The 27,286-nt window shown below is 37.0% G+C and overlaps 1 protein-coding gene across 1 annotated transcript; it reads right to left on the minus strand.

The window, feature by feature from the left end:
• Window positions 1–4,016: 4,016 nt before the first annotated feature.
• LOC117326826 (S-adenosylmethionine decarboxylase proenzyme-like) lies at window positions 4,017–25,940 on the minus strand. The gene is made up of 12 exons (XM_033883565.1): window positions 25,794–25,940; window positions 15,939–16,025; window positions 15,656–15,782; window positions 15,049–15,123; window positions 14,869–14,896; window positions 13,985–14,027; window positions 13,531–13,585; window positions 13,231–13,311; window positions 10,733–10,825; window positions 9,061–9,135; window positions 7,249–7,329; window positions 4,017–6,728 (listed from the first exon to the last, which is right to left on the minus strand). Exons 1-12 carry the CDS (start codon window positions 25,904–25,906, stop codon window positions 6,594–6,596), a joined length of 993 nt encoding a protein of 330 aa, XP_033739456.1. The 5' UTR covers window positions 25,907–25,940; the 3' UTR covers window positions 4,017–6,593.
• Between the last annotated feature and the right edge of the window lie 1,346 nt (window positions 25,941–27,286).

Genomic DNA, 27,286 nt, shown 5'->3' on the forward strand with positions numbered 1-27,286 from the left:
TAATCTACTACGCTACAACCCGTTGGGCCACAGAAAGTATCCGTTAGCGAAGCCTTCGGGATGTCTACCATTCAAGATCCGTAAGCCGGAGTAAACACGCAATTGCAGCATCTTTGTAAAGAACATCGTCTTTACTTATCCAACACTGATGGAGAAAAACGATGTGGTATGTACTATTAAAATTCAAGAAGCTTTTATCTGACAGTTTACTTTCAAGACCCCCGTTAATGTTCCAGGCCAGGCATTTCAGGCCCGTTATGTTAGAAAATCCCTCAAGTCCGTCCTAATGAGCAGGGGTGGATGGTACTTCGTTTGTTACTATTGTCAGAGTTCACACTGTCGTCCAGTTCTCCTCATGGTTGACAAACACACGATGAGGACCAGACGAACATGGACGTTCTTACCCCGGGCTTTCCTCATGATAGGATACAGACGCCGATCTTCCACTTCCTTCGGAAATTGTTCGTATACGCCATATACCTGGTACACGATGTTGTAGTGGTAATATGTAAAAGCAATTAGCAACATCATAGTCATACTCATCATCGAACAAATTACTAGATGGCGCTCTCAAATTTAACACAATATAGTCAGATATAGTCGATCTGGTTTTTTCGATAAAATTTGTCTCAGTTACACATTCGTCATCAATACTATCAGAGATGTATAGGCCTATATGGTCTCTGTATAGATCTTTTAAATGTTCGAAGTGCTGAAGTTAAATTGTCTCCTCCGCCAGGCAGAAATTAGAAGAAAATTACGTTTTTGTAACAAAATCCATTATTTTCAGCCTTGATAGTTTGAATAAATGCATATGTTGTTCAACTTTATGATTAGTGAGTCCAAAGAAACATGAGCTGTGGAGGGAAATGAAATGGAGATGAAAGTGAGAGATTGTGACGTCATGTCAAGTAGGTGTATTAAAAACAAATAGTGCAATCTAAATAAAACTTAACTCTCCAACCAGCAAATGTCCAAGTAAACATATGTATTCATTTGACTATTGCATTATTGGTCATTACGAGCTTTATTTTGAAACACAGAAAATTACGTGATTACAAAACTGTGTGTTGCACTTTTCACATTTTTTCCTTATTTCCTTTAAAAACAGCTAATACATGTATACATGTTGCAGAACACAGTCTACCCCAACACATTTGTACATTGCATAGTTTTCATTTTTTTTCTTTTCATGATGACACTGATGATTTTTAGTGCTATGGTTTTAGCTATTGTCACCACTTTTGAGAGATGAGCGCGCAACGTCACAGGCGAAGTCACTAATTACCAACTTTACCTGAAGTGAAATTATGTTATTTGAAACGTAGATTTTTCAAAAGAAGTTATACAAAATCCCCGCATTATTTGCTAACAAATCAGTAACATTTGATTGATTTTAGAATATTGGAATAGAACTGCAGCCAATCTCTCACAGAAATCGGCACTATACTGTGGGCGACAGCAAGTTGTTGTGATGAGTATTCTAAAACTTGATTTTTTTCTTTCGCTCCTCATTTTAAACATTTATTTTCTGGAAAATGATATAATAACAAAGCAAGATATTGAATTTTCGGTTTTTTTTTGTTTTTTTTTCAAACGACACTTTTAAAATCATGGATTTTATATATAAAAAAAAAGGAGACGTACGTCTCTGATAAAAAGAAGGGTGTTTATTGAAGATGCAATTATTATATCTAGATTGTTAAGATATATTGCCAGACCAGTAGATTTTAAGGATGGTCTAAAAAAAATAACAGATGTTTTTTTTGTTTTTTTAATAATGCTTAAATAGTTTAACACATAAAGACAGAATTTTAGAAAGATTAAAGTTGTATTTGTTCAAAATAAGGAATTTCTTTCATTTCATTTTTTGAAGTTGGAGAAAGAACAAATACTATAGTTGAAATTTATTATAATTATTATACTGTTTCAGTATAAATAAAAAAGAATAAATAAAATTACAACTGAATTTTCCATTTGTTATTAATTATCAATTAAATGCATGTATATTGAAACATTGGAAGGTAAAAATTCAATTGAACTAATGTTTTTGAAAAATGCATATATTATATTTGATAAACATGTAATTCGTCGGTTACATCAGCTGTTGATGTAACGATAAACCTGTATTATAATGCCAGTTTTATTAGTTGTGGGTGTACCGAAGTAATGTGAACCAAAGTAACGTGTACACTATGTCAGTTACGAAATCTTTAACAGCTTTAAATTATTCTTTGTCATTACTTTTTCCGTATTCCTGTTCATGCAGTTTTGGACTAAATCCATGTTCCTAATAATCATTACATACATACAAATATTATTCATCAAACTGGTGTATTCATAAAAAATGTAATCATGGTTATAGATATCACAAAACATACTTCTCAATGTATCAATTTTTAAATCCGAATACACAGATTACTCACGCAAGGTATTAAAATGTCCTATATCCTTTGCCGAGGGTCGTATTGGCTTGGGTTCGTCCATTTTTTACACTTCAAATCACTTTTTTTTCTGACGACCTGATTAAATGTCATAAGGTCTTCAAAATTTGATTGTCAATTTTCTCGAAATTAACTATTCCGAGAGATTTTCATCAAACATAGTAACAAGTTGAAATGCCTTAACAGTTCGGCCAAGTTCGATTGCCACTTTTGCAATCGGTGGATTTATGGCCCGTTTATTGACAAGAGATACCATCTACCCTTTCCATGCAATAACCGACTCGGAATATGGCGGATTTCCTTTCAGATTGAATTAATCTTACAGAGTTGAGAGTCGGAAGAGTCTTTTCATTAAACCTTCTCAATTCAATGACCCCGGTAAAACGCTTCCAAATGTTGCAGTGTCCGTCTGACATTCATTTCTTACCATGAACCTACGTCACAAACTGAGAGCAAAATGCCCGAAGTTACTTACATTTGACTGGTCCGTTCATGTAATGGAGGTCAACAAAGTTTGCTGGAACAAATAAGCATCACCAATATTTAATACCACAGCTGTGTAAACACATTCAAACGGCGTTTGACTAACTAAAACATGCGAGGTTGGTCAGGTCCAAACATGTTATCGGTCAAAGTATTGACAAAGTAATGAACCAATTGAAGAACTTATTATTGACTTGCTCAAAAATATGGGAAATCCTGTTTGTGACACAATCCTAACAGAAAAAAACTTGTAAAACATTATCTAGATGTCCATATTGAATTTGGAGACTGATAGAGAAAGTGGCTAATAAGCAACCATTTTGAAATACGTAACATTAAACCCTTTTCCAATTGACTGCATGCACATCTATATATAGCTAGAGACTAACAAGAGGCCCAAGGGCTTTAACGGTCATCTGACTCTAAAAACCCTTGTACTATTGTATTATACATACCCAGCAGCAAGTATAGTGGCACTGTTGGCCATGGCGGCCATTGTGGATTTTGGACGGACCAGAAAATAAACAACACTTGGTCAGGACCATCTCAGTGTCATTTCACGTAAGTTAGTGCTGAGTCCCAGTGGTGGAACTGGAAGTTTTAAATAGGTGTTGTTCAGGAAAACCATGATTGCACAATCATGTTACAAAATGGCCACCATGGCTGCCATGTCAAAGTTTTTACGAGGCCGAAAAATAACAACACTTTGTTGGCTCCGCTTCCTTAATATCCTCACCAATTTCCAGTTCAATGACACCAGTGGAACTGGAGAAGTTGAAAATATGTTTTTTCAAGATGGCTGCCATTGCGGCCATCTTGGATTTCTAACCGACCCGTTAAATAACAATACTTGGTCAGGACCATCTGAGGATTATTCCAGGCAAGTTTCAGTTAAATCCCACCAGTGGAACTTGAAAACAAGTTTGAAATGGGAAAAGTTTATGCATGGCAGACAGCGCACGGTGTACGACGATGGACGAAGCACCACGACTAAAGGTCATCCTGACCCTTAAGGTCAGATGACCTTGCAAGATCCTCCCTGTAAGAAATATATAACATTAATTTAGGGCTAAAAATAAAATAATAACGTTTTCATGACATTTCTTTTATTCTTAAATCTCACCTTAAGCAAAGAATAAATAACAGCATAGTCATTATAAAAATTCCATGTAAATTGTAACATTGGTTATATTTCAGTAAAACATTTAAATGCAGAAGATATCTAATATAACTGGTTCTGACATCTCTAGCACTGATGCAATGCATGTGGTTAAACGTTCCTCACACGTGTCAGTTTGTGTTTCTCAGTCTGTGCTGTCACTGTTGTGTCATTGGGCAAGACACTTTAAATTTACTCTAATTGATCTAGATGTCATGCGCCAGGCCTTCCTTATGTTGTTCAGTGAGTCACCAACTACTACAAGAAGGTTCAACCTCAAAATGACCCTGACTGTTAACGGGCGATAAACCCAGCAAACAAACAAGACCATTGACTTATGTCCTTTCTTTTACTGACCCAACTTATATCAATGTTGAAAATCATCTTTGTCATATATACATGTAACATGTAATATTATTTAATATCTATTTCTAAATCGATACACAATCACTTGTCCATGACACACATTTCTTCAAATTTCATCCATATTGGTTCATGATCATAAGTTGATTAACAATGGGATCAAGAAGAATAAAGATTAGGGTTTTTTCTTATCTAAAAATAGTTCAAATGACCTTTAACTCTTTCAGCACTGTTGTCGACTATAGTCAACATAAAAATGTGCTCCCTCTTCCCCATTGTCGACTATAGTCGACATAATTTCAAGCTCCCTCTTCCCCACTGTCGACTCTAGTCGACATAATTTCAAACTCCCTCTTCCCCACTGTCGACTATAGTCGACATAATTTCAAACTCCCTCTTCCCCACTGTCGACTATAGTGGACAGGTTTGGTTGACGTTATTCAAGTGTTGATTTGTTGAAATCATCACCCGACATATACAATCATCTGATGCAATGACAAATATAAGGTGGTCAAAACTTTTGTAACAAACACTTTTGTTGACAAATTCATTTTTATTTCGTCCGAGTTATGTATTTTTCCGTTAGAGTAACATGTGATATTTTCTCAATATGATGTTAATGTAAACAATATGGTGGCTTGCTACATTTACGTTTCAGTTATCCTTGTCTGAGACGTTTCAGAGTCTTCAATCTGACATCTCGATCTTATCTAGTTAAATATTTCTTAATTATGTACAAAGATAACACTAGGCTTTGTGTTTCTTTATGAAAAAACAACACACCGAAAATACACATGTAGTCTGCCATTTTGTTTAAACTTCTGGGGGCGAGCCTAATAACTGCTTCGGTACCGAATCCGGAAAGAACACAAAGTAGGGAAAGAGTTAAAAACATGAATTAGTCAATATGCCAAATCAACAGGACCGTTCCAACACAAACATGCACCACATTCACTGTTAAATCTGTACAGCTAAATACACTGTAAGTAAAATCGGGACCATTAATTAGCACTTGTCAATAAACAGGGAAAAATATCAAAAACAATGTAGAATTTAGACGATAGGGTCTGACCAATCAGAATCCAACAATGCCATTGTACCTTCTACATATCAGGTACATTAATCGTACATTTACATGCCAAACCAAATATTCATAGACATTCATTTTGCAATTGAATGTTACAAATTTCAAAATCAGAAGATCAAACAGATTATAGGGCCTAACAATCTCAAGGTAAAAAATTAAATGCATTTCTGAAACTCTTTGTTTAGTCCTGTGAAGTGATAGTTAGGCAAGATGAGCTGACTAGGTTAAAATCTTACCCTTCAACAGTGTCTATTTTTCAACATCTTCCAAAACATGGGTTATCTAAATCATTCTCCTGGTTATTCTTGTATGAACTAAAATCATGATGACCTCCGAATGTTCTTTTCATACTTCATAAAGTTGAATTGCTAGCTCCTGTCCTTACAAATTACTATCATGTTCACAATAATTTCCTTTAAAATGTGCAGTTTATCCTGCAATATAAGCTTGGTAAAAGAGCCTACCCATGTCTTTGCAATTCCATAAAAATACCAACAAATATACTCTCTAAAACAATATGCCAAATTTGACCTCCAGATTGTTGTTCTGAGATCATGCACAGCTCCACGTGACTTATTGTAAGATAAAAAGCTGAATTTGTACCCCGGCTTATTATCATAAATGTTAAGTTGTTTAGCACTTTCAGAATTTCAGAAAAAAAAAAACGTTACATTAATGAAAAAAAAGATAATATATAATAATATCAAATACCAGTATCTAGCAAGGAATAGTTACAGAACTCACAGAGTTCATAAATAATGGTCAATTGTCAGGTGTATTGAAATAAGAATTAAACAAATAAAACACTCTTCCAAGAAAAGACTATTTATCTCAACTTTCTCGTTAGGAACGAGAACAAGAGTCTGTACTTCTTTCTATTTTTTTTAGTTATCCACAAAAACACCATGTCATTAACAAATAAATCCATGAAATCTAACACCGAGATAAAAACAGCACAACTATTTCCAGGTAACAGGGGAAGTCTCTCAATGGAGCACTGCACACAAACAGGGTGGTGTGTCGGGCTTGGGATGGCGAGACTCCCACGCGCTAGATCCTAGATAACTGGCCGTGTGAAGAACGAGTAGGTCAGATTGTAGTTCTTGAAGAAGCAGAGTTGGTGGTCATTACGGACATAACCTTTGACCTCTCTATCCTCCATCATCTTGTGGTTGTCTTTGGCCTGTGATGCCTGTAATGAGGACGGAGAAATCAGTGGTAATTTAGAGTGGAAATGTAATTGTGTTATTTCCCATCAGTGGTAATTTAGAGTGGAAATGTAATTGTGTTATTTCCCATAAGTACAGGTTGTACTGATACCCACTGTTAAATGAAAACAGCTAATAACTGGACAAAACTGGAACAGCTGGACAAGGGACATTACTCTTTAGATTTGAAAAAAAACTTAAATGAGAATTGTTTGTTTTTGTTTAACGTCCTATTAACAGCCAGGGTCATTTAAGGACGTGCCAGGGCTTTGGAGGTGGAGGAAAGCCGGAGTACCCGGAGAAAAACCACCGGCCTACGGTCAGTACCTGGCAACTGCCCCACATAGGTTTCGAACTCGCAACCCAGAGGTGGAGGGCTAGTGATAAAGTGTCAGAACACCTTAACCACTCGGCTTCTACTTCTGCTTCTAATATTAACATATGAAAAACATTAAACATGTAAGCTCAGTCACTCTAACTCATAGCACAATAATCATAGAGTACCTTGTTAGCAAAGACAGTCATGAGGAACTTTCCAGGTCTAAATGTAGACAGCACCTTGTTGATCAAAGTATGATAGGATTCCTGAAATATACAGAACATAGCAATCTAGAATCTTATATACAGAACATAGCAATCTAGAATCTTATTTTCTATTTGTGTAACATCCCAAAAGGAAATACTACTAGTCAGCAAGCACATGATTATCAAGATATATTTGACATTTAAGTAACCACACAAAGGCAGTAATACTGATAATTAACTGTAATTCTGCTTTAAAATATTCTCTGGATTACAGAAAATTACCTTGGGTATGTTGGTTAGATTACAGAAAATTACCTTGGGTATGTTGGTCAGAATACAGAAAATTACCTTGGGAATGTTGGTTAGATTACAGAAAATTACCTTGGGTATGTTGGTCAGAATACAGAAAATTACCTTGGGAATGTTGGTTAGATTACAGAACATTACCTTGGGAATGTTGGTCAGAATACAGAAAATTACCTTGGGAATGTTGGTCAGAATACAGAAAATTACCTTGGGAATGTTGGTAAGATTACAGAACATTACCTTGGGAATGTTGATCAGAATACAGAAAATTACCTTGGGTATGTTGGTCAGAATACAGAAAATTACCTTGGGAATGTTGGTAAGATTACAGAACATTACCTTGGGAATGTTGGTCAGATTACAGAAATACAGAACGTTACCTTGGGAATGTTGGTCAGAATACAGAAAATTGCCTTGGGTATGTTGGCCAGATTACAGAAAATTACCTTGGGAATGTTGGTCAGATTACAGAAAATTACCTTGGGAATGTTGGTCTGAATACAGAACTTTACCTTGGGAATGTTGGTTAGATTACAAAAATACAGAAAATTACCTTGGGAATGTTGGTTAGATTACAGAAAACTACCTTGGGAATGTTGGCCAGATTACAGAAAATTACCTTGGGAATGTTGGTCAGAATACAGAACTTTACCTTGGGAATGTTGGTTAGATTACAGAAAATTACCTTGGGAATGTTGGTTAGATTACAGAACATTACCTTGGGAATGTTGGTTAGATTACAGAAAATTACCTTGGGAATGTTGGTTAGATTACAGAAAATTGCCTTGGGTATGTTGGTCAGAATACAGAAAATTGCCTTGGGAATGTTGGTTAGATTACAGAACATTACCTTGGGAATGTTGGTTAGATTACAGAAAATTACCTTGGGAATGTTGGTCAGAATACAGAAAATTACCTTGGGAATGTTGGTCAGATTACAGAAAATTACCTTTGGAATGTTGGTTAGATTACAGAACATTACCTTGGGAATGTTGGTCAGAATACAGAAAATTACCTTGGGAATGTTGGTCAGATTACAGAAAATTACCTTGGGAATGTTGGTTAGATTACAGAACATTACCTTGGGAATGTTGGTCAGATTACAGAACATTACCTTGGGAATGTTGGTTAGATTACAGAACATTACCTTGGGAATGTTGGTCAGAATACAGAAAATTACCTTGGGAATGTTGGTCAGATTACAGAAATACAGAACGTTACCTTGGGAATGTTGGTTAGATTACAGAACATTACCTTGGGAATGTTGGTCAGAATACAGAAAATTACCTTGGGAATGTTGGTCAGAATACAGAAAATTACCTTGGGAATGTTGGTTAGATTACAGAACATTACCTTGGGAATGTTGGTCAGAATACAGAAAATTACCTTGGGAATGTTGGTCAGAATACAGAAAATTACCTTGGGAATGTTGGTAAGATTACAGAACATTACTTTGGGAATGTTGGTCAGATTACAGAAAATTACCTTGGGAATGTTGGTTTCAAAGCTGACATAAGAACAGTGAGGCTCAGGTGTGACGTGAATAGTGATGTAACAGCCCTGTATAAGATAAAAAAAAGTCTTTATAACTCCAAAGTGAAGACATTGGTTTCCTCTGGCCATGAAGACTGATAGTGTGGTTTTTTTTTGGCCTTGGGTTTTTTTTCCCCACTCAAATACGGCATTTGTCATTTTACAAGATTGAGGGTGTCATGGTACAATTTTTCCCTGTAATTCACTATACAAGATTTCAGTTATTCCATTTTCCTTTGCATTTCTCTACTTTACTGGAGACAAAAATAATCTGGTTACTTCAAATAACAAGAGGCCCAGAGGGCCTGTATCGCTCACCTGGTTTCATGATATATGAAACAAGAACTATGCTTAAGTATATTTGCCACTGGTATTGCTATGTCAGTATATCATAGGCATTTCATATGGTTACATGAACATTGTTTTTATTGTAATTCTAAAAATGTCAATTTAGCCAAATTGATCCCTTTTGGCCCCCCGGGGGTCAGCCCCACCAATTGTACAATTTTGAATCTCTACCTCAAGGGGATGCTACCAGGCGAATATGAGCGATATATATTAATCCATTGCTTAGTTTCAGAGAAGAAGTTGTTTATATCAATTTAGGCAAATTGACCCCTTCTGGCCCGCCCCTCAGCCCTCAGGGGGGTCAGCCCTATCATTTGTACAATTTTGAATCCCTACCCCAAGGGGATATTACCAGTCAAATATGTGAGATATCCATTGCTTAGTTTCAGAGGAGAAGTTGTTTATATCAATTTAGCCAAATTGACCCTGTTTGGCCCCGCCCCTCAGCGCCCCGGGGTGTCAGCCCCACCACTTATACAATTTTGAGTTCCCACTCAATGGTGATGCTACCAGGCAAATATGAGCGATATCCATTGCTCAGTTTCAGAGAAGAAGTCGTTTATATCAATAGAGCCCAATTGACCACATTTGGCCCCACCCCTCAGGCCCCTGGGGGGTCAGCCCCATCATTTGTACAATTTTGAATCCCCACCACATAGTGATGCTACCAGGCAAATATGAGCCATATCCAATGCTCGGTTTCAGAGAAGAAGTCGTTTATATCAATATAGCCCGATTGACCTCATTTGGCCCCGCCCCAGAGGCCCCCAGGGGGTCAGCCCCATCATTTGTACAATTTTGAATCCCCACCCCATAGTGATGCTACCAAGCAAATATGAGCGATATCCATTGCTCGGTTTCAGAGAAGAAGTCGTTTATATCAAAATAGCTAAATTGACCCCTTTTGGCCCCGCCCCAGAGGCCCCCAGGGGATCAGCCCCATCATTTGTACAATTTTGAGTCCCCTACCCATAGGGATGCTTCTGACCAAATTTGGTGAAATTCCAATCAGCGGTTATGAAGAAGAAGTCAAATAATTCAATTGTTGACGGACGGACGGACGGACGACAGACGGACGGACGACGGACGACGGACGCCACGGTATGGCATAAGCTCACCTTGGTCCTTCGGACCAGGTGAGCTAATAATGGCTGATGGATAGTTACCGGTACTCTTTTTACCCTTAATTTTGTCTTGTTAACAATTCCCTTTATATACAAGACAAGATTTTGTTAGATGACACCTGTTTCCAGCTATGTCATCTGTAATTACTCACCCCTGGTAGAAGACCATTCATAGAATACCCACAAGGCTCAAACAGGAAATCATCAATTTGAGCACCAGGAACAATATCAGATATACCAGAATCCTGAAAAGAAAATAGAGTATAAACAAGAGGCCTATATGCACCATATCAGTCATCTGACTCTAGACTCTAACGACCCCCCACCCCCATACATATTCAGTAGCAAGTAATGGTATAGTTGGCCATGGTGGCCTCCTTGGATTCCGGACCTACCTGAAAAATAATACTTGGTCAGGACAATCTCAAGGTAATTTTTGTTAAGTTTGAGCTGAACTCCACTGGTGGAACTTGAGAAGAAGTTTAAATTAGGTGTTGCTCAAGAAAACCATGATTACACCATCATGTTATACAAGAGGCCCAAAGGGTCTTAACGGTCACCTGAGATTTGAAATATTTCAGTTAATTTAATTGACCCTTTTTGGCCCCACCCATCGGCCTTGGGGTCAGTCAGGGTCAATATGTGCATATCATTAAGCTGTCATCCCATGCTGATAATTCTAAGAAAGTCAGAATTTATTCCAATAGAAATAAAACAAATGATTGTCAAAAATATGAATTCCCTATATAAACTATAGCAAAGTTTACCCTCTCCCTAGGGGCAAACGTGAGACCCCAGGGTCATGAAATTCACAATTTAAGTAAAACAACATGAAACCCTTCCTTCTATGAAAAGTATTTGATTCTATTTGATATAGGTATTGAGAAAAAGATTTTTGAAATTTCAGTCGATTTGACCCTTTTTAGCCCGGCCCGTCAGCCCCTGGGGGTCAGTCAGGGCCAACATGTGCATTCCATCAAACTGTTATCTTATGCTGATAATGTTGACCAGGTTAAATGATTTCCAATACAAATCCAACAAATAATGGTCAAAAATGTGATTTCCCTATATGAACTATACTAAAGTTTACCCCCTCCCCAGGGGCAAATGTGAGACCCCAGGATCATGAAATTCACAATTTTGGTAAAACACCACAAGACCCTTCCATCTATGAAGAGTGTTTGACTCCACCATATCTGAGAGAAGATTTTTGAAATTTTAGTCAATTTGACCCATTTTGGACCCACCCCTCAAGCCCCTGGGGGGTGGGGACCATATAATTCACAATTTTGGTTGACCTTCAGCCATAGTAACTTTCTGCCAAATTTCATTGAATTTGGTTAAGTGGTTTTGGAGAAGAAGTCGAAAATGTTAATAGTTTACGGACGCCTGACGGACGACGACGGACAAAAGGTGATTAGAATAGGTCACTAGAGACTTCGTCTCAGGTAACCTAAAAATGCTCACATAACTGCCATAACCTACGAATACTCAAACAAGAATTCCACGGAAGTGGAGGTGTCGCCTGTGTATGCGAATAATTAAAGGGTCATAACTCTTTAAAACTAGGACTTGAATAAAAAAAAACAATAACAAACTTGTCCACAGTATTATGGTAACGAACATTCTATTTTCGCAAAAAAAATTAAAGGGCTATAACTCTTTTAAAAAGGTCCGAATAAATTTGGTTAACGAACTTGTCCACAGTATTATGGTAACGAACCTTCCCATGCAGTTTCAAATTAATCCAGTAATAATTATTCAAGTTATTGAGTGGAAACCATTTTCGCAAAACATTTAAGGGCCATAACTCTTTTAAAATGGTGCGAATAAATTTGGCTAACGAACTTGTCCACAGTATAATGGTAACGAACCTTCCCATGAAGTTTCAAATTAATCCTGTAATAATTATTCAAGTTATTGAGTGGAAACCATTTTCGCAAAAAATTAAAGGGCTATAACTCTTTTAAAAATGTGCGAATAATTTTGGTTATCGAACTTGTCCGAGCTATCATGGTAATGAACCTTCCCATGAAGTTTCGAATTAATCTGTTCTAAACTACTAAAGTTATCGCACGAAAACCATTTTCCGGACGACGCCGACGTCGAAAAGTAATACCTATATGTCTCCTTTTTCAAAGACGACACAAAAACTTTAACCCCCCTTCCAATGTTCACAACACTCCCCACCCTACCAATCCTTACAACACTCCCCACCCTACCAATCCTCACAACACTCCCCACCCTACCAATCCTCACAACACTCCCCACTCCAACAATCCTCACAACACTCCCCACCCTACCAATCCTCACAAAACTCCCCCCCCCCCCCCTACCAATCCTCACAACACTCCCCACCCTACCAATCCTCACAACACTCCCCACCCCAACAATCCTCACAAACACTCCCCACCCTACTAATCCTCACAAAACTCCCCCCCCCCCTACCAATCCTCACCCCCCCACCCCACCCTACCAATCCTCACAACACTCCCCACCCTACCAATCCTCACAAAATTCCAACACCCTACCAATAGTATTTCAACAATGTTAATTAATCTTGTTGTTGGAATGATAACAATGATAATGAGACTTAAATAAATATTTTGACAGATGGTAGTTATCACAAGATTTTAACTTTTGTACTCACTTTGGTGGCTTGAGCAGCTGTCTTCGAGACATCCTGTGTAAAAATGGCCATCTTCTCCCGACACATATCCCACATGAGCAGGTGGCAAAGTCAAGGAGAAATCTACACTATACACTAAACAGCAGAACAATGCATATTGGAAGTGCTCCAAGCATAACAAATTTGGTACTAGCATGTATGTAAAATAGTCCAGAGCATAAATAAAGCTCTTAATGCCAACATCCCTTTTCCCTTTCATGATTTTCCTTATTTGTGATCTATAAGAAACAATACAAAGTTTTTTTATAATATAAAGGATATCTCCACAGTTTGGTCTGGCAAGGTCACTCCTTCCTCGTCCAGCGTAAACAGGTGCCTGTCAAGTACAGTAATAGCATCACTAGTTATATAGAGACAAAATCTTGGGGCGTGAAATTCTGAGTGAGAATTTGTTATGAGCAGTTCAAATGTGCTGTTCCATATTAAGTGCATGCATATTGCCCACATCACTTGCAGAATTGACCTTTAGGGGTCACACTATTTTCTATGACAGGATAAATTGGCGTCATTAATTATTGCAAACCACATTTCATAAGCAAATTATTTTCATTGACCCATAGAATTCCAAATGGTACATTTTCAACACTTCCTATTCTAGAAAGGTTTTTCACGAAGGTGTTGGGTGTCTTCAAAACAGGCTACTTAATTATGTTCACATGATATAATTGAAAAACTTTTTCTCTGGATACTACGATTCACAAGTCTGCAGACTTACCAGCAATCCCTGTTGATGCGTCCCAGGGTGTAAGCCGCACCATCTACAAAATACGCCATCCGTCAATTTTCATAGCAGAAAACCAATACTCCCACTTATAGTAATGTAACAGTGGAGTTAAACGGACCCATATTGTGTGCATTTTTGTGAACTTACCATCTTGACCAAGTTAAATGTGAATCGAACAAGAAAGAAAGAAAGAGGTTAAAAGCATGATTACACATTGATCACAATAGGGCACCAGGTATGGCACCTTTCTAAAACGAGAGACTTGAAATTAATACCGATACAATTAAGAGCTGTTGTAGAACAGCAACGCTCATCTCACAAATGTTTGTCAATAAATAATCAAAATTTATGAATTGGTATTGTTTTGCATATTGGATAAATAAGATATAGTGTGTACTTGAAGGAATTGACTCAACTTTAATTGACATCTGTCATTAATGGCTGAAAAAACATCTTCAAAAATGCAAAAAATGTCAAAGTCCAAAATATGTTATAATTTATAAAAGCAGTTTTTTTTTTAAATCCCTTAGTTTGACTTCTGGAGTGAATAGTCTAACCCAACAGGAACCCTAATGTCAAATATCAGTACCCTAGTACAATCACAATGTTATATGTTAATGCTTTTCAACAATTTCACAAAAATAGTTGATATTACAAAACCAACGTTGACACCAGGGTGACAACATTTATATATAGCTCTCCCACTTCTCCAAAGAGACAAGCTCAAAATCAGTTTTGCCTTCATCCTGGAAAATTCATACAAAATTCACACTACTTCTATGACTCCAAATCAGAATTGATATCCCACTGAATCGATACTACCAACTGATATAAGCACTGTCCTTCCATATTACACATTTTGTATGTATACTTACTTTTGAAGATTTTATCCAAGTGACTGACCTACAAATAAACAATAGAAAGTATCAATATCTACAGAAACACATAAAAAAACACATCATTCTAAAGTATATGTATGTTTTTATGGAAAAGTGAATTGACTTATTTCAGTACATGTCAAGTCACTGTTGTATATATAGTTATCTCCCTTTTACCTCATCTTCAAATGTACGATGAATGCTGTGTTGCTGCTCTGGTCTTGCAAACTTCTTCCTCGAATAGAATATGTCCTACAATAACAACATAATTTATTGTAAGTTTAAACAAGTGCAATCAATGATTGTGAAAGCTAGCTCACCTGTGGCAGCAATCACATAATATCGCTCCTAGACCTCTAATGGATGTATAAACCAAATAAGAAGGGTGTGGACTTACAAGCTTTTCAAAACTAACCCCCAAAATCTTTAAAGGGAGTTTTTGTGTCAAAAAAAGTAAGCCCACTAAATAGTAAAATGCCAAAATGCCAATTTTTTTCTGCGTGATTTGCCACAGCATCACTCCTGGATCTCTAATGAATGTATAAACCAAATTAGAAGGGTGATAGGTGTATACTTTTGGACTTACCTTCAAAACTTTAAAGTGATTTTTGGTGCAAAAAAAACTTTTAAAGTGATTTTTGGTGCAAAAAAAGTTAAGTCCACAAAATGGTAAAATGCGAAAAAATTACAATTTGTTTCTGCATGATTTTGCCGTAACATCATTCCTTTGCAAATGAAATTAAGGAAGCAGATTTTTATAAAGGGCAGATAACTGTATACATACGAAAACAATGTCGAGGCCACACTTGTTCTTGGCAAGTCGGAGTAGAGGCTCAATGGCCAGTAGCAGGGTGGTCTTCCCACACGTTTTCAGGATAAACCGTTCTTTGGTTACAAACATACTGCTCTCACTGTACAAATATATAAACACTGATAATATATCTTAAATATGTTAATGGGGGGGGGGGGGGGGGGGGGGGGGAGGGGGGAGGGGAGGGGAGAGAGAGAGAGATCTTAAGTTATGGGTGGGTGGGTGGATGGATGGATGGATGGATTGGTATACTTGCCTAAGGACATACGCATCCATGTCGCAGTTAGATGTCTTACTGAGAATCTCACATCTCACTATGCCTAGCAGTTCCTCCCAGTCCTTCCTGTTTTAGAAATTCACAAACAGAAGCATTTATCAGTGAATGTGTGATAAAGAGACGCCTGATCACAAATATTGGTGCCATATGAGCTTTATTGGTACATGTAATTTATTTTTAAGTTTCATCTTTGATAATTCAAGACACAATTAAAAACAAACAAATCTGTTTTGAAATGCTGTACTGAAATGTTAACCCCGCATGGCAAAGTTAACATATTTTATTTTAGAAAACACACAAGTGTGTGAACTGATGGCACATTTATTGATGTGGAAGTAAACTGATAATTAGTTTAATATTATACTGCAGGTGCATGATGTTTCTGCAGATTCCTCTCAACCGTCCTCAGTACATGGATCTACACTAATTACTGGCAGCACCACAGCATCATTAAACAACATGTAGTATATGTACTCATAAACTAGCAATTCAAGTGCAACATCTGGAAATCTGCTCAACACATCGACCCAACTTCTGGGTTTTATTGGGGTTTTCTTTATAAGCCAGTATTTTGAGCATATATAAGTGATAGTGGTTCTGGTGTGGGTGTGATTAATTGCACAGTTGTAAAAAGCATCATCTTTATCGTAACAAGCTCAAGTAACAAATAACCTATAATATGAAGTCAAAAGATGAGCTTACTACAGGGAAAAAAGCAGCCTTTTTTCTGTGAACAGGGCTGGGCTTATTACCTTAATACTGAATGAATATGATACATCGGATTCCTACCACTAAATAGCATCTCTAATAATATATCTCTGAATATTCTCTATAAAAAGTTGAAACCTAATATTCTTCTTTTATTTCTTTACATTCGTTAATTCCAACATAGTTCAATCAAAAAGGAATATTTATCCCAAACGTTCTTAAGACTTAATAATCCTTTAGGTTACTTGTCTCCTTTTAAAAATAATAAAGTTCCCTGAATTAGGGCGAGAGAACCAACGTCCTGGTTGTGGTAAGACGGTAACGGTACGTTATAGGAATCTTCGATGGATACCAAACAGTATTCGCTAGACCTCCATCAGGTTCAGTAGGTATAATAAATAATGAGGATGGAGCATCCACATCTGGATTCCGTAGTTTTATTAGCAGGTTGACATCTTTCGGCTAGCTAGGCTAGCCGTCATCAGAACATCAATATACAGTTTTTCAAAGCTTAAGTGCAAATTACGGCTCAATTTATGACGTCATCAGGATTGTTGAAACCATGTGACGTTAACAATATAAATACATGGACAATATTCAAATGCATTACAGGTGAAGTACCGGAAAAAGACGACTTTACATTAATGAATTAAAAAAGTTCAAAAATAAACTGTTCTTGTTATATGTTATTGTAAGCTTATGGTGGAAGGGAATATACCGTATACACGGTATATCCGCACCGTTCTGTCCCAAAGGGATTTTGGCAGTTCCAGGTATCCAGTATCCAGGAACTGCCAATCCTGATGACGTCATAAATTGAGCCGTAATTTGCACTTAAGCTTTGAAAAACTGTATATCGATGTTCTGATGACGGCTAGCCTAGCTAGCCGAAACATGCATATATGTCAACCTGCTAATAAAACTACGGAATCCAGATGTGGATGCTCCATCCTCATTATTTATTGTCTCCTTTTTGTTAACAGTGCCATAATTATTAAGCCAAACCATCCTTGTTGCTGTTCAAATTTCCAAAGACATAGCCACAAGTGATATTCTATTGATCACATAACTACTACATGTATAAATAATAATATTTATGGGAATATAAGCAAACAACTTCTAATTTTCATTTCTATACAACATGGACCGGAATGACATGGTCTGAAAATTACTCATTACATAGGCTTTTCATAGTTGTGGGCATGCGCATATGCTATACTATATCTAGACATATCCATACCTCATGTGTGCTGGAACAGTGCATATATAGTTTTCCATAACATTCTGCCCAAAGTTTCAAATCAAATAAGTCAGATGAATCGCTCCGATTTGAACCTTTTTGTCAGAATGCTACAGAAAACTACTACCTAATTTTTTAAAAAGCATCATTCTATAACATGCAGTACTGTTAGCTTATACCAACAATTGTCTACTATATCATAACGTCTCAGTACTGTATATATTCTAAGTAGAATCTTCTTCTTATTGGAAAACATGTATACTGAGCCATACAGATAGATGGACACACAACAGATGGATGGACATACAACAGATAGATGGACAGATAACAGATAGGTGGACAGACAAGATGGACACACAACAGATAGATGGACACACAACAGATAGATGGACACACAACAGATAGATGGACAGATAACAGACAGATGGACAGATAGATAGACAGACAACAGATATATGGAAATACAACAGATAGATGGACAGACAACAGATAGATGGACAGACAACAGACAGATGGACAGACAACAGATAGATGGACAGACAACAGATAGATGGACAGATAACAGATAGATGGACAGACAACAGATAGATGGACAGATAACAGATAGATGGACAGACAACAGAGAGATGGACAGACAACAGACAGATGGACAGATAACAGATAGATGGAATGACAACAGATAGATGGACAGACAACAGATGGACAGACAACAGATAGATGGACAAACATGAGATAACAAATAGATGGACAGACAACAGACAGATGGACAGATAACAGATAGATGGAATGACAACAGATAGATGGACAGATAGATTGACAGACAACAGATAGATGGACAGATAGCAGATAGATGGACAGACAACAGATGGACAGACAACAGATAGATGGACAGACAACAGATAGATGGACAGACAACAGACAGATGGACAGATAACAGATAGATGGAATGACAACAGATAGATGGACAGATAGATGGATAGACAACAGATGGACAGACAACAGATAGATTGACAGACAACAGATAGATGGACAGATAACAGATAGATGGACAGACAACAGACAGATGGACAAATAGACAGATAGATGGACAGACAACAGATAGATGGACAGATAACAGATAGATGGACAGACAACAGACAGATGGACAAATAGACAGATAGATGGACAGATAACAGATAGATGGAATGACAACAGATAGATGGACAGACAACAGATGGACAGACAACAGATAGATGGACAGACATGAGATAACAAATAGATGGACAGACAACAGACAGATGGACAGATAACAGATAGATGGAATGACAACAGATAGATGGACAGATAGATGTATAGACAACAGATGGACAGACAACAGATAGATTGACAGACAACAGATAGATGGACAGATAACAGATAGATGGACAGATAACAGATAGATGTACAGACAACAGAGAGATGGACAGACAACAGACAGATGGACAGATAACAGATAGATGGACAGACAACAGATAAATGGACAGACAACAAATAGATGGACAGACAACAGACAGATGGACAGATAACAGATAGATGGAATGACAACAGATAGATAGACAGATAGATGGATAGACAACAGATGGACAGACAACAGATAGATTGACAGACAACAGATAGATGGACAGATAACAGATAGATGGACAGACAACAGACAGATGGACAAATAGACAGATAGATGGACAGACAACAGATAGATGTATAGATAACAGATAGATGGAATGACAACAGATAGATGGACAGACAACAGATGGACAGACAACAGATAGATGGACAAACATGAGATAACAAATAGATGGACAGACAACAGACAGATGGACAGATAACAGATAGATGGAATGACAACAGATAGATGGACAGATAGATTGACAGACAACAGATAGATGGACAGATAACAGATAGATGGACAGACAACAGATGGACAGACAACAGATAGATGGACAGACAACAGATAGATGGACAGACAACAGACAGATGGACAGATAACAGATAGATGGAATGACAACAGATAGATGGACAGATAGATGGATAGACAACAGATGGACAGACAACAGATAGATTGACAGACAACAGATAGATGGACAGATAACAGATAGATGGACAGACAACAGACAGATGGACAAATAGACAGATAGATGGACAGACAACAGATAGATGGACAGATAACAGATAGATGGACAGACAACAGAGAGATGGACAAATAGACAGATAGATGGACAGATAACAGATAGATGGAATGACAACAGATAGATGGACAGACAACAGATGGACAGACAACAGATAGATGGACAGACATGAGATAACAAATAGATGGACAGACAACAGACAGATGGACAGATAACAGATAGATGGAATGACAACAGATAGATGGACAGATAGATGGATAGACAACAGATGGACAGACAACAGATAGATTGACAGACAACAGATAGATGGACAGATAACAGACAGATGGACAGATAACAGATAGATGTACAGACAACAGAGAGATGGACAGACAACAGACAGATGGACAGATAACAGATAGATGGAATGACAACAGATAGATGGACAGACAACAGATGGACAGACAACAGATAGATGGACAGACAACAGATAAATGGACAGACAACAAATAGATGGACAGACAACAGACAGATGGACAGATAACAGATAGATGGAATGACAACAGATAGATAGACAGATAGATGGATAGACAACAGATGGACAGACAACAGATAGATTGACAGACAACAGATAGATGGACAGATAACAGATAGATGGACAGACAACAGACAGATGGACAAATAGACAGATAGATGGACAGACAACAGATAGATGTATAGATAACAGATAGATGGACAGACAACAGATAGATGGACAGATAGCAGATAGATGGACAGACAACAGAGATGGACAGACAACAGACAGATGGACAGATAACAGATAGATGGAATGACAACAGATAGATGGACAGACAACAGATGGACAGACAACATAGATTGACAGACAACAGATAGATGGACAGACATGAGACAACAAATAGATGGACAGACAACAGACAGATGGACAGACAACAGACAGATGGACAGACAAATAACAGATAGATGGAATGACAACAGATAGATGGACAGATAGATGGATAGACAACAGATGGACAGACAACAGATAGATTGGCAGACAACAGATAGATTGACAGACAACAGATAGATGGACAGATAACAGATAGATGGACGGACAACAGACAGATACACTGATTCCAGTTTTTCTACACATGAGAATGTAGTAATACTTAACTGGGGTACAATTTATATATATATGTGTGTGTGTGTGTGTGATATCCTGTTATGTCAACACAAATTTAAATCATTTAGTATTACATTTTGTACCATTGGCAGCATAAATGTTTGTTTGTTTTTGTTTAACGTCCTATTAACAGCCAGGGTCATTTAGGACATGCCAGGTTTTGGAGGTGGAGGAAAGCTGGAGTACCCGCAGAGAAAAACCACCGGCCTACAGTCAGTACCTGGCAACTGCTCCACATAGGTTTCGAACTCGCAACCCAGAGGTGGAGGGCTATATTGATAAAGTGTTGAGACACCTTAACCATTCGGCCACTGCGGCCCCCAGCATAAATGTATTTAGGAAATGTTTGGTAGATATTCGATGTAACCAGGTACTAGCTTGCTCCTAAAACAAGCTATTAACATGTACATCAATGAAACATATCTGATATGCCCACCCATATCTAATTTAGTTAGCAAAACAATTGTTCTTTCATGGATTGTCCTACAATATGCCGACCCATTTACGAGTTCCCTGGGTACAATATAAATGCCCACCCTTGATCAGGAATATCAAAAAGCATACATAAATATTTATTCAGTGGATTTGTATGTCGGCAATAAATCCCCCGATATATCAAAGGTGGATATCTTTCATTGTTAGTTATCAGACCATGAACAGGCTTGACACGCTATTGACTTTCATGAATTCCTCTACCTAAGTTCACAACAAAATAAAAATGAGCATGAATACACAGATTCTGTATTATAACTTCAACTCTATAGCTAGTATACATAAATGTGTAGTTCCAGTAATTCTACCACTAGATAACTCTGATGTTAACTTTAGAGAATAGGCTTTAACAAGTTATTCTTTTTAGAAAATATATTATAAACAAGACAATGCAGTGAATTACAGTCCTCACCAAATGTAAAATTATATGGCAAGAATGCATAGAAGATAACTTTTTGTAGAAACTTATTCTTGGCACTGCATGTTTGTCAGTCCAATTGCATTCAGTAAAATGTGAATAAATTCAGGTATATTGCAAATTGCAGTAAGTGACATCAACATTCAATGCAAGTGAACCTGCATGTCCAAAGTAAGATGTTCCAGTGATGAATAGTACAGGAAATCAGGTCCCAACAAACTTTTTCATTGATGTAGGTCAATGTAAAAATGTAGGTCAGAGTAACCTACTTTTAAAGCCACATACTCCCAAACAACCTAAAATTCTAGTTGCATACATGTATTAATGGCAATCCAAGATGCTCATTCACTCTCCTGACATTAAAATGGCCACTGGCCTGGACACTTGACTGGGGGAGTCCTTGAGACAACAGTGTATAAAAATACTCGCTGCACTTATATTTATCTCAAGATTTGTCACGGAGCTGAGAATGAGGCTATAACAACGTGGACTACATATAAACAACACACATGGCTGTTGTTTACATATCGAGCATACATGAACTTTGCCTAATAATGCTTATATTTAAACATATTAACAGCATATTCGCGTAATAACTGAACAAAATAACCATATTTTATATTTAAATACTTAATTTTAAAATGTAGCAAAATGCATACAACAAAACATCGATAAATTTTTAGATCAGTAAAGTTGACAATGTTCAAAAGCTAACCAGAAATTAAGTAGACGTCAGGCAAAATCAGAATTCGAGTCTATTCCCTAAGGAAATACTCGGGTTTTGCCAATTCCACTCATGTTTGCATCTTTTTTTGGCAGAATCTCTGCATTTTCCCAGGTCCACGCTTTCGGCATTCCGCCATTTTGTATGGACTGTAAAACTCGCCGTTGCATTGTGGGACTAATTTTCAGAGAAACATGGTCCGGCAGCCACAGTTATTATTTTTGGGAATTCCGCGTATACTTTCATAAATACACATTTTCTTTCAGCTTCTGATTCATGATCGTCTGTTAGGTATGTATCAAGTCCAAAAACTGTAAAAAGCTCAAAATGTAAACATTGACATATGTTTCTGGAGTATGTGGATTTAATGCATGACATGCATAGTCTCACCTAAAGGAACCTGCGTCCAAGATATGAAGTTCCAATGATGACAAAAATTTAGAAAATGGTCCCTAACAAGATAAAGTGCAGGGGGATGGACAGGCACAATATTAATGTAAATCTATAACATACAGCCAGCCCAAATGTCCCTATGGGTCGATAATTGCCCTCCTCCAATGATGTTTGTTATTGGATATTGCGAAATATGCATTGTATAATAGCAGTTAGCCTTAAAACCAAAATAGTTTAAGTTCTAGGTGTACTTTACCTGAAGTTTTATTTCAAATCTACTTCTACATTTGTACTAGATCTACCTCCTTCATTTAAGGTACATTTTGTACATTGCATTTATTGTTTTAAGATAACAGATTTGCAGCACATGGCCTATTAACAGAACAGCATGGTGTCATACACAGATATTACAACCAATACTTGTGTACTGAGTGAACACATCAGTTGGAATACATTTTGGATTTTAGTGTCAACTAGTTTACAGACCTATGTGTCAACAAACCCAACTAATGTTAGTCTGGAGTCTAGATCAATTCAATTCCCGACAATGAAGACATTCCTATCATACATGTCTAGATAATATACAAATTTGTGTTCTAATTTGTTACACTGCCCTTTTGTAAATGAATTAATATTGCATGCATGCAGGCACGTCCAGCAGACCCTTGACAGTATGTCCCAAAAATCAGATATGACTGCTGGGATTGAAGGAGCATGTCTATAAATTTGACATATAATTCGACCTTTCAGGATTCTGAGAAATAGTGATATGACTTCTGATATTGCTAAAAAGGGTCAACTGGATGCCCTGGCATGTATTTTCATAATCAGACATTTAACTGCAATAATAATGGTATTTTTTTTAAAACTCGTATCATTTGACAATTAACAGTTCTATCAATGAGACTTAACAACAGAATGACCTACTGATTTATGGAATTCTAATGGAGATCTTAGGAATCATAAACTATGGAATTCAAATGTAAATGCTTAAAATTGTATTAGCCCATTGGATTTAGCATTGGCGATGACACAAATAAACAACAACAACAAAAAAGAATAAAAAAGGTTATCAAACATGCATTTTTGTGTATTTACATGTAGAACCTGTTCAGAGTGGCCTTATAATTTGTCGGGGTACGTAATTTCGCATACTTTCGGTATGTAAATAACATTTCAATCAATTTAATTTCAAATTGAGAAAGAGTACTTCACATCATTAGATGCACAAATGCTAGGTAACATAAAAGTGTGTAACCTGATGTGTGTATACACATATCACTGTACATGGAAGCTGTCATTATTTCTGGGTTTGAAGACGGTCGGGAATGTAATTTTGTACACCCATCAAGCTTCTTAAATTTTGTTGACAAAAATAGTTTTCAGCCATTTTGTAGACAAACAACATCCTAAACTATAATCAAGCCCTGTACCATGATATAGCATAATCTTTAAAAACAAAAACAATTTTTTTTAAATGTAAAATTGGAAAGTCTCAATTTACCGTCATTACTGCTTTAAATATATTTAAAGCAGTAATATATAATGACAGTTCCCAATGGAGGCAATGCAAACAAGGCGGTGAAATATTGACAGATTGTCTGCAGATAAACGCTGTTATTAGTTATATTTGGGGTATTTGAAGTCAGTATTCAACAACTGGGATTAAAATTCTCAATCACCTAGCTGGTATCCATTTCCTCTGAAGACATTCGTATTAATTAGTCAGATTTTATTTTGAAAACAAACTTAATTGATAGTAAAATAAAACGAAATGGCAAAAGTACACCAAAAGTCTGGCATTTTAAGACACCAACTCACCATAGAAAAAAAAACATATTAGTCCTCGGCCACTAGGGAGGAAAAACACAAAAAAAATCATCAGGTGTGTGAATTTGTAAACATACTATATTGCAAAATTACGTACCCATGCTCTATAAGTATATGATGGCAAACAATTAAGAATATATATACAGGAGCAGCAAGCTCAGTCAGTTACAGTAGAGAGCCGGCCACGGTACCTCAGATGAAGAGTGCCCTTGCCAGTTGGTGTTTCTTGGAAAGCTTTGAAACAGACTGGTTTGTCCTGTCGTGGTTGTGCCCTACTAGGGGTAAGACACTTTACCCTAATTGCATTGGACGACATGTGACAGGCCTCCCATATGCTGTTCAGTGAGGCAGTCATCAACTACTACAAGGAAACCCCCTCTCAAAATAAGCAATGTTGGCTATATCGTAAAATACCGCTACGTTTAATGTTATTTCCACATCTTTCTATTGACTAGGCTAAGTATGCTCGCACGTGTTCGGGCCTATGAATGTGGTCTACGTAGCATGACAAGTTTTTAACCGACTTTTTAATTAAAATGCTCGTGTGTGAACATACGTACTTGACGGTCTATATATAGAGTTGTTATGTGTACCCTGGTTACCCATATATTTGTAGGCCTATCAGCTGTCTATTACTTACTGACAGAATCATTCAAAACATTGAAATCGGTCAAGATACCGCTCACCTTGAAAAATGACTTGTGCTCTACGTCAATAAATAAGTTATACCTCTCTATAATCCTCAGATCATGCTGTTCGTTATCCGAGGAGGACGAAAACCAAACTTCCAGTAACTTTTCTGTTCCCTCGAAGAAATTCTCGTGATCGCTGGCACCGGCCATCGTTTCAGACGATCTCTGTGTGGAGCCAATGTCAAGGTCTATATATACACCGTAGCCGGGAGGCCAAACTAGTCGATACAAGTAGAATGAAAAGGCACAATAGGCCTGCAAACAATATTGATTTTATTATCAATATATAAGCTTAGGCCTAACCAATGCAAGGCTCTTGAACTGTGAAATCACATTTGTTGAAAGGATAAGACTTTGTTACGGTAACAACAAATTCACAATAATGGAGAAATAATCAATATTCTTTATTCTCCCTGTATTGTCAATTTTAAAGCCAGCCTTCCCTGCCACACACATATTTTTAGTTTAAACCATATTTTATTTCATATTCAAAGTCATACATTTCAACATAATGCAAATTTAAGGATTCAGAAAAAAAAAGTATTAGAATACATATAAAATGTACTTACAAAATGTATATAAATCTGTGTGGACCCCTGTTTATTAATACAGACAAGCTGGTAATATACTAATAAATTAACAAACATTCCGAGACTATTTTTGAAGCAATATATACATGTCCCCTACCAGCCCTGCAAAAAATAATAAGTCATGACCTTGACCCAAAACGTCTGAAAGCTACTCATACTGAAGTTGAATACCAACATTCACCAACATACCTTGAAGATGATGACTGAGAAAAGTGCGGAAAACTCAGAGTGGACGGACTGACAGTTGGAAGGACGGACGGATGGGAAAGACATCTAAAGGAACCTCTGTTTCACTGTTAGAGGACTAATAACCGACAACATGTGAAAGCTAGAAAGGCAGGATCGAGGGAAGAAGAGGAAGACGGAATGAAATTTTCTGAATTGTTTAGGAAATGATCGATCCTGAATTTAGAAAAGAATTTTGTAAAACCAAGATGCTAAAATGGGGATGTTACTTTTTGACAAGATAAACAGCATCTTGTCCAGAGACCTGCCTTACAACAAATTAACTTTTCACACAAATTGTTCAGTTTGAGAAATGAAAATATGTACACAGCAGAAAATGGATTTATTATCAGCAATAGACAAGTTTGGATCTCCGTATAAAAGAGTGTTCACAGTGTATACTTATATACGTAGCTATCAGGTAAAATCACGAAATAGGTGTCAGATATCATTGTAATTAGAACGATATAGAAGAAAGTAATCAGACAAATCCTTCATTGACACATGCCAGGATGAATTACTGCATGGATGTTTTAGCAATTCTGAATTTAAGTACATATTTGTTTACCTGTTGGTATTCTCCATTTGTTCACCATTCATCTCAGGATAACTACTGTTAATTTACAGCCTCTTGGTTATTGAGAAGTTATGCAATAATTAAACTTCTGTATCCTTTCAAGTAGGTCAAGCTTAATCAGTTTCCTCAATTACCAAT

This window comes from Pecten maximus, chromosome 5 (genome assembly GCF_902652985.1).
Source record: "Pecten maximus chromosome 5, xPecMax1.1, whole genome shotgun sequence".
Taxonomy (NCBI): domain Eukaryota; kingdom Metazoa; phylum Mollusca; class Bivalvia; order Pectinida; family Pectinidae; genus Pecten; species Pecten maximus.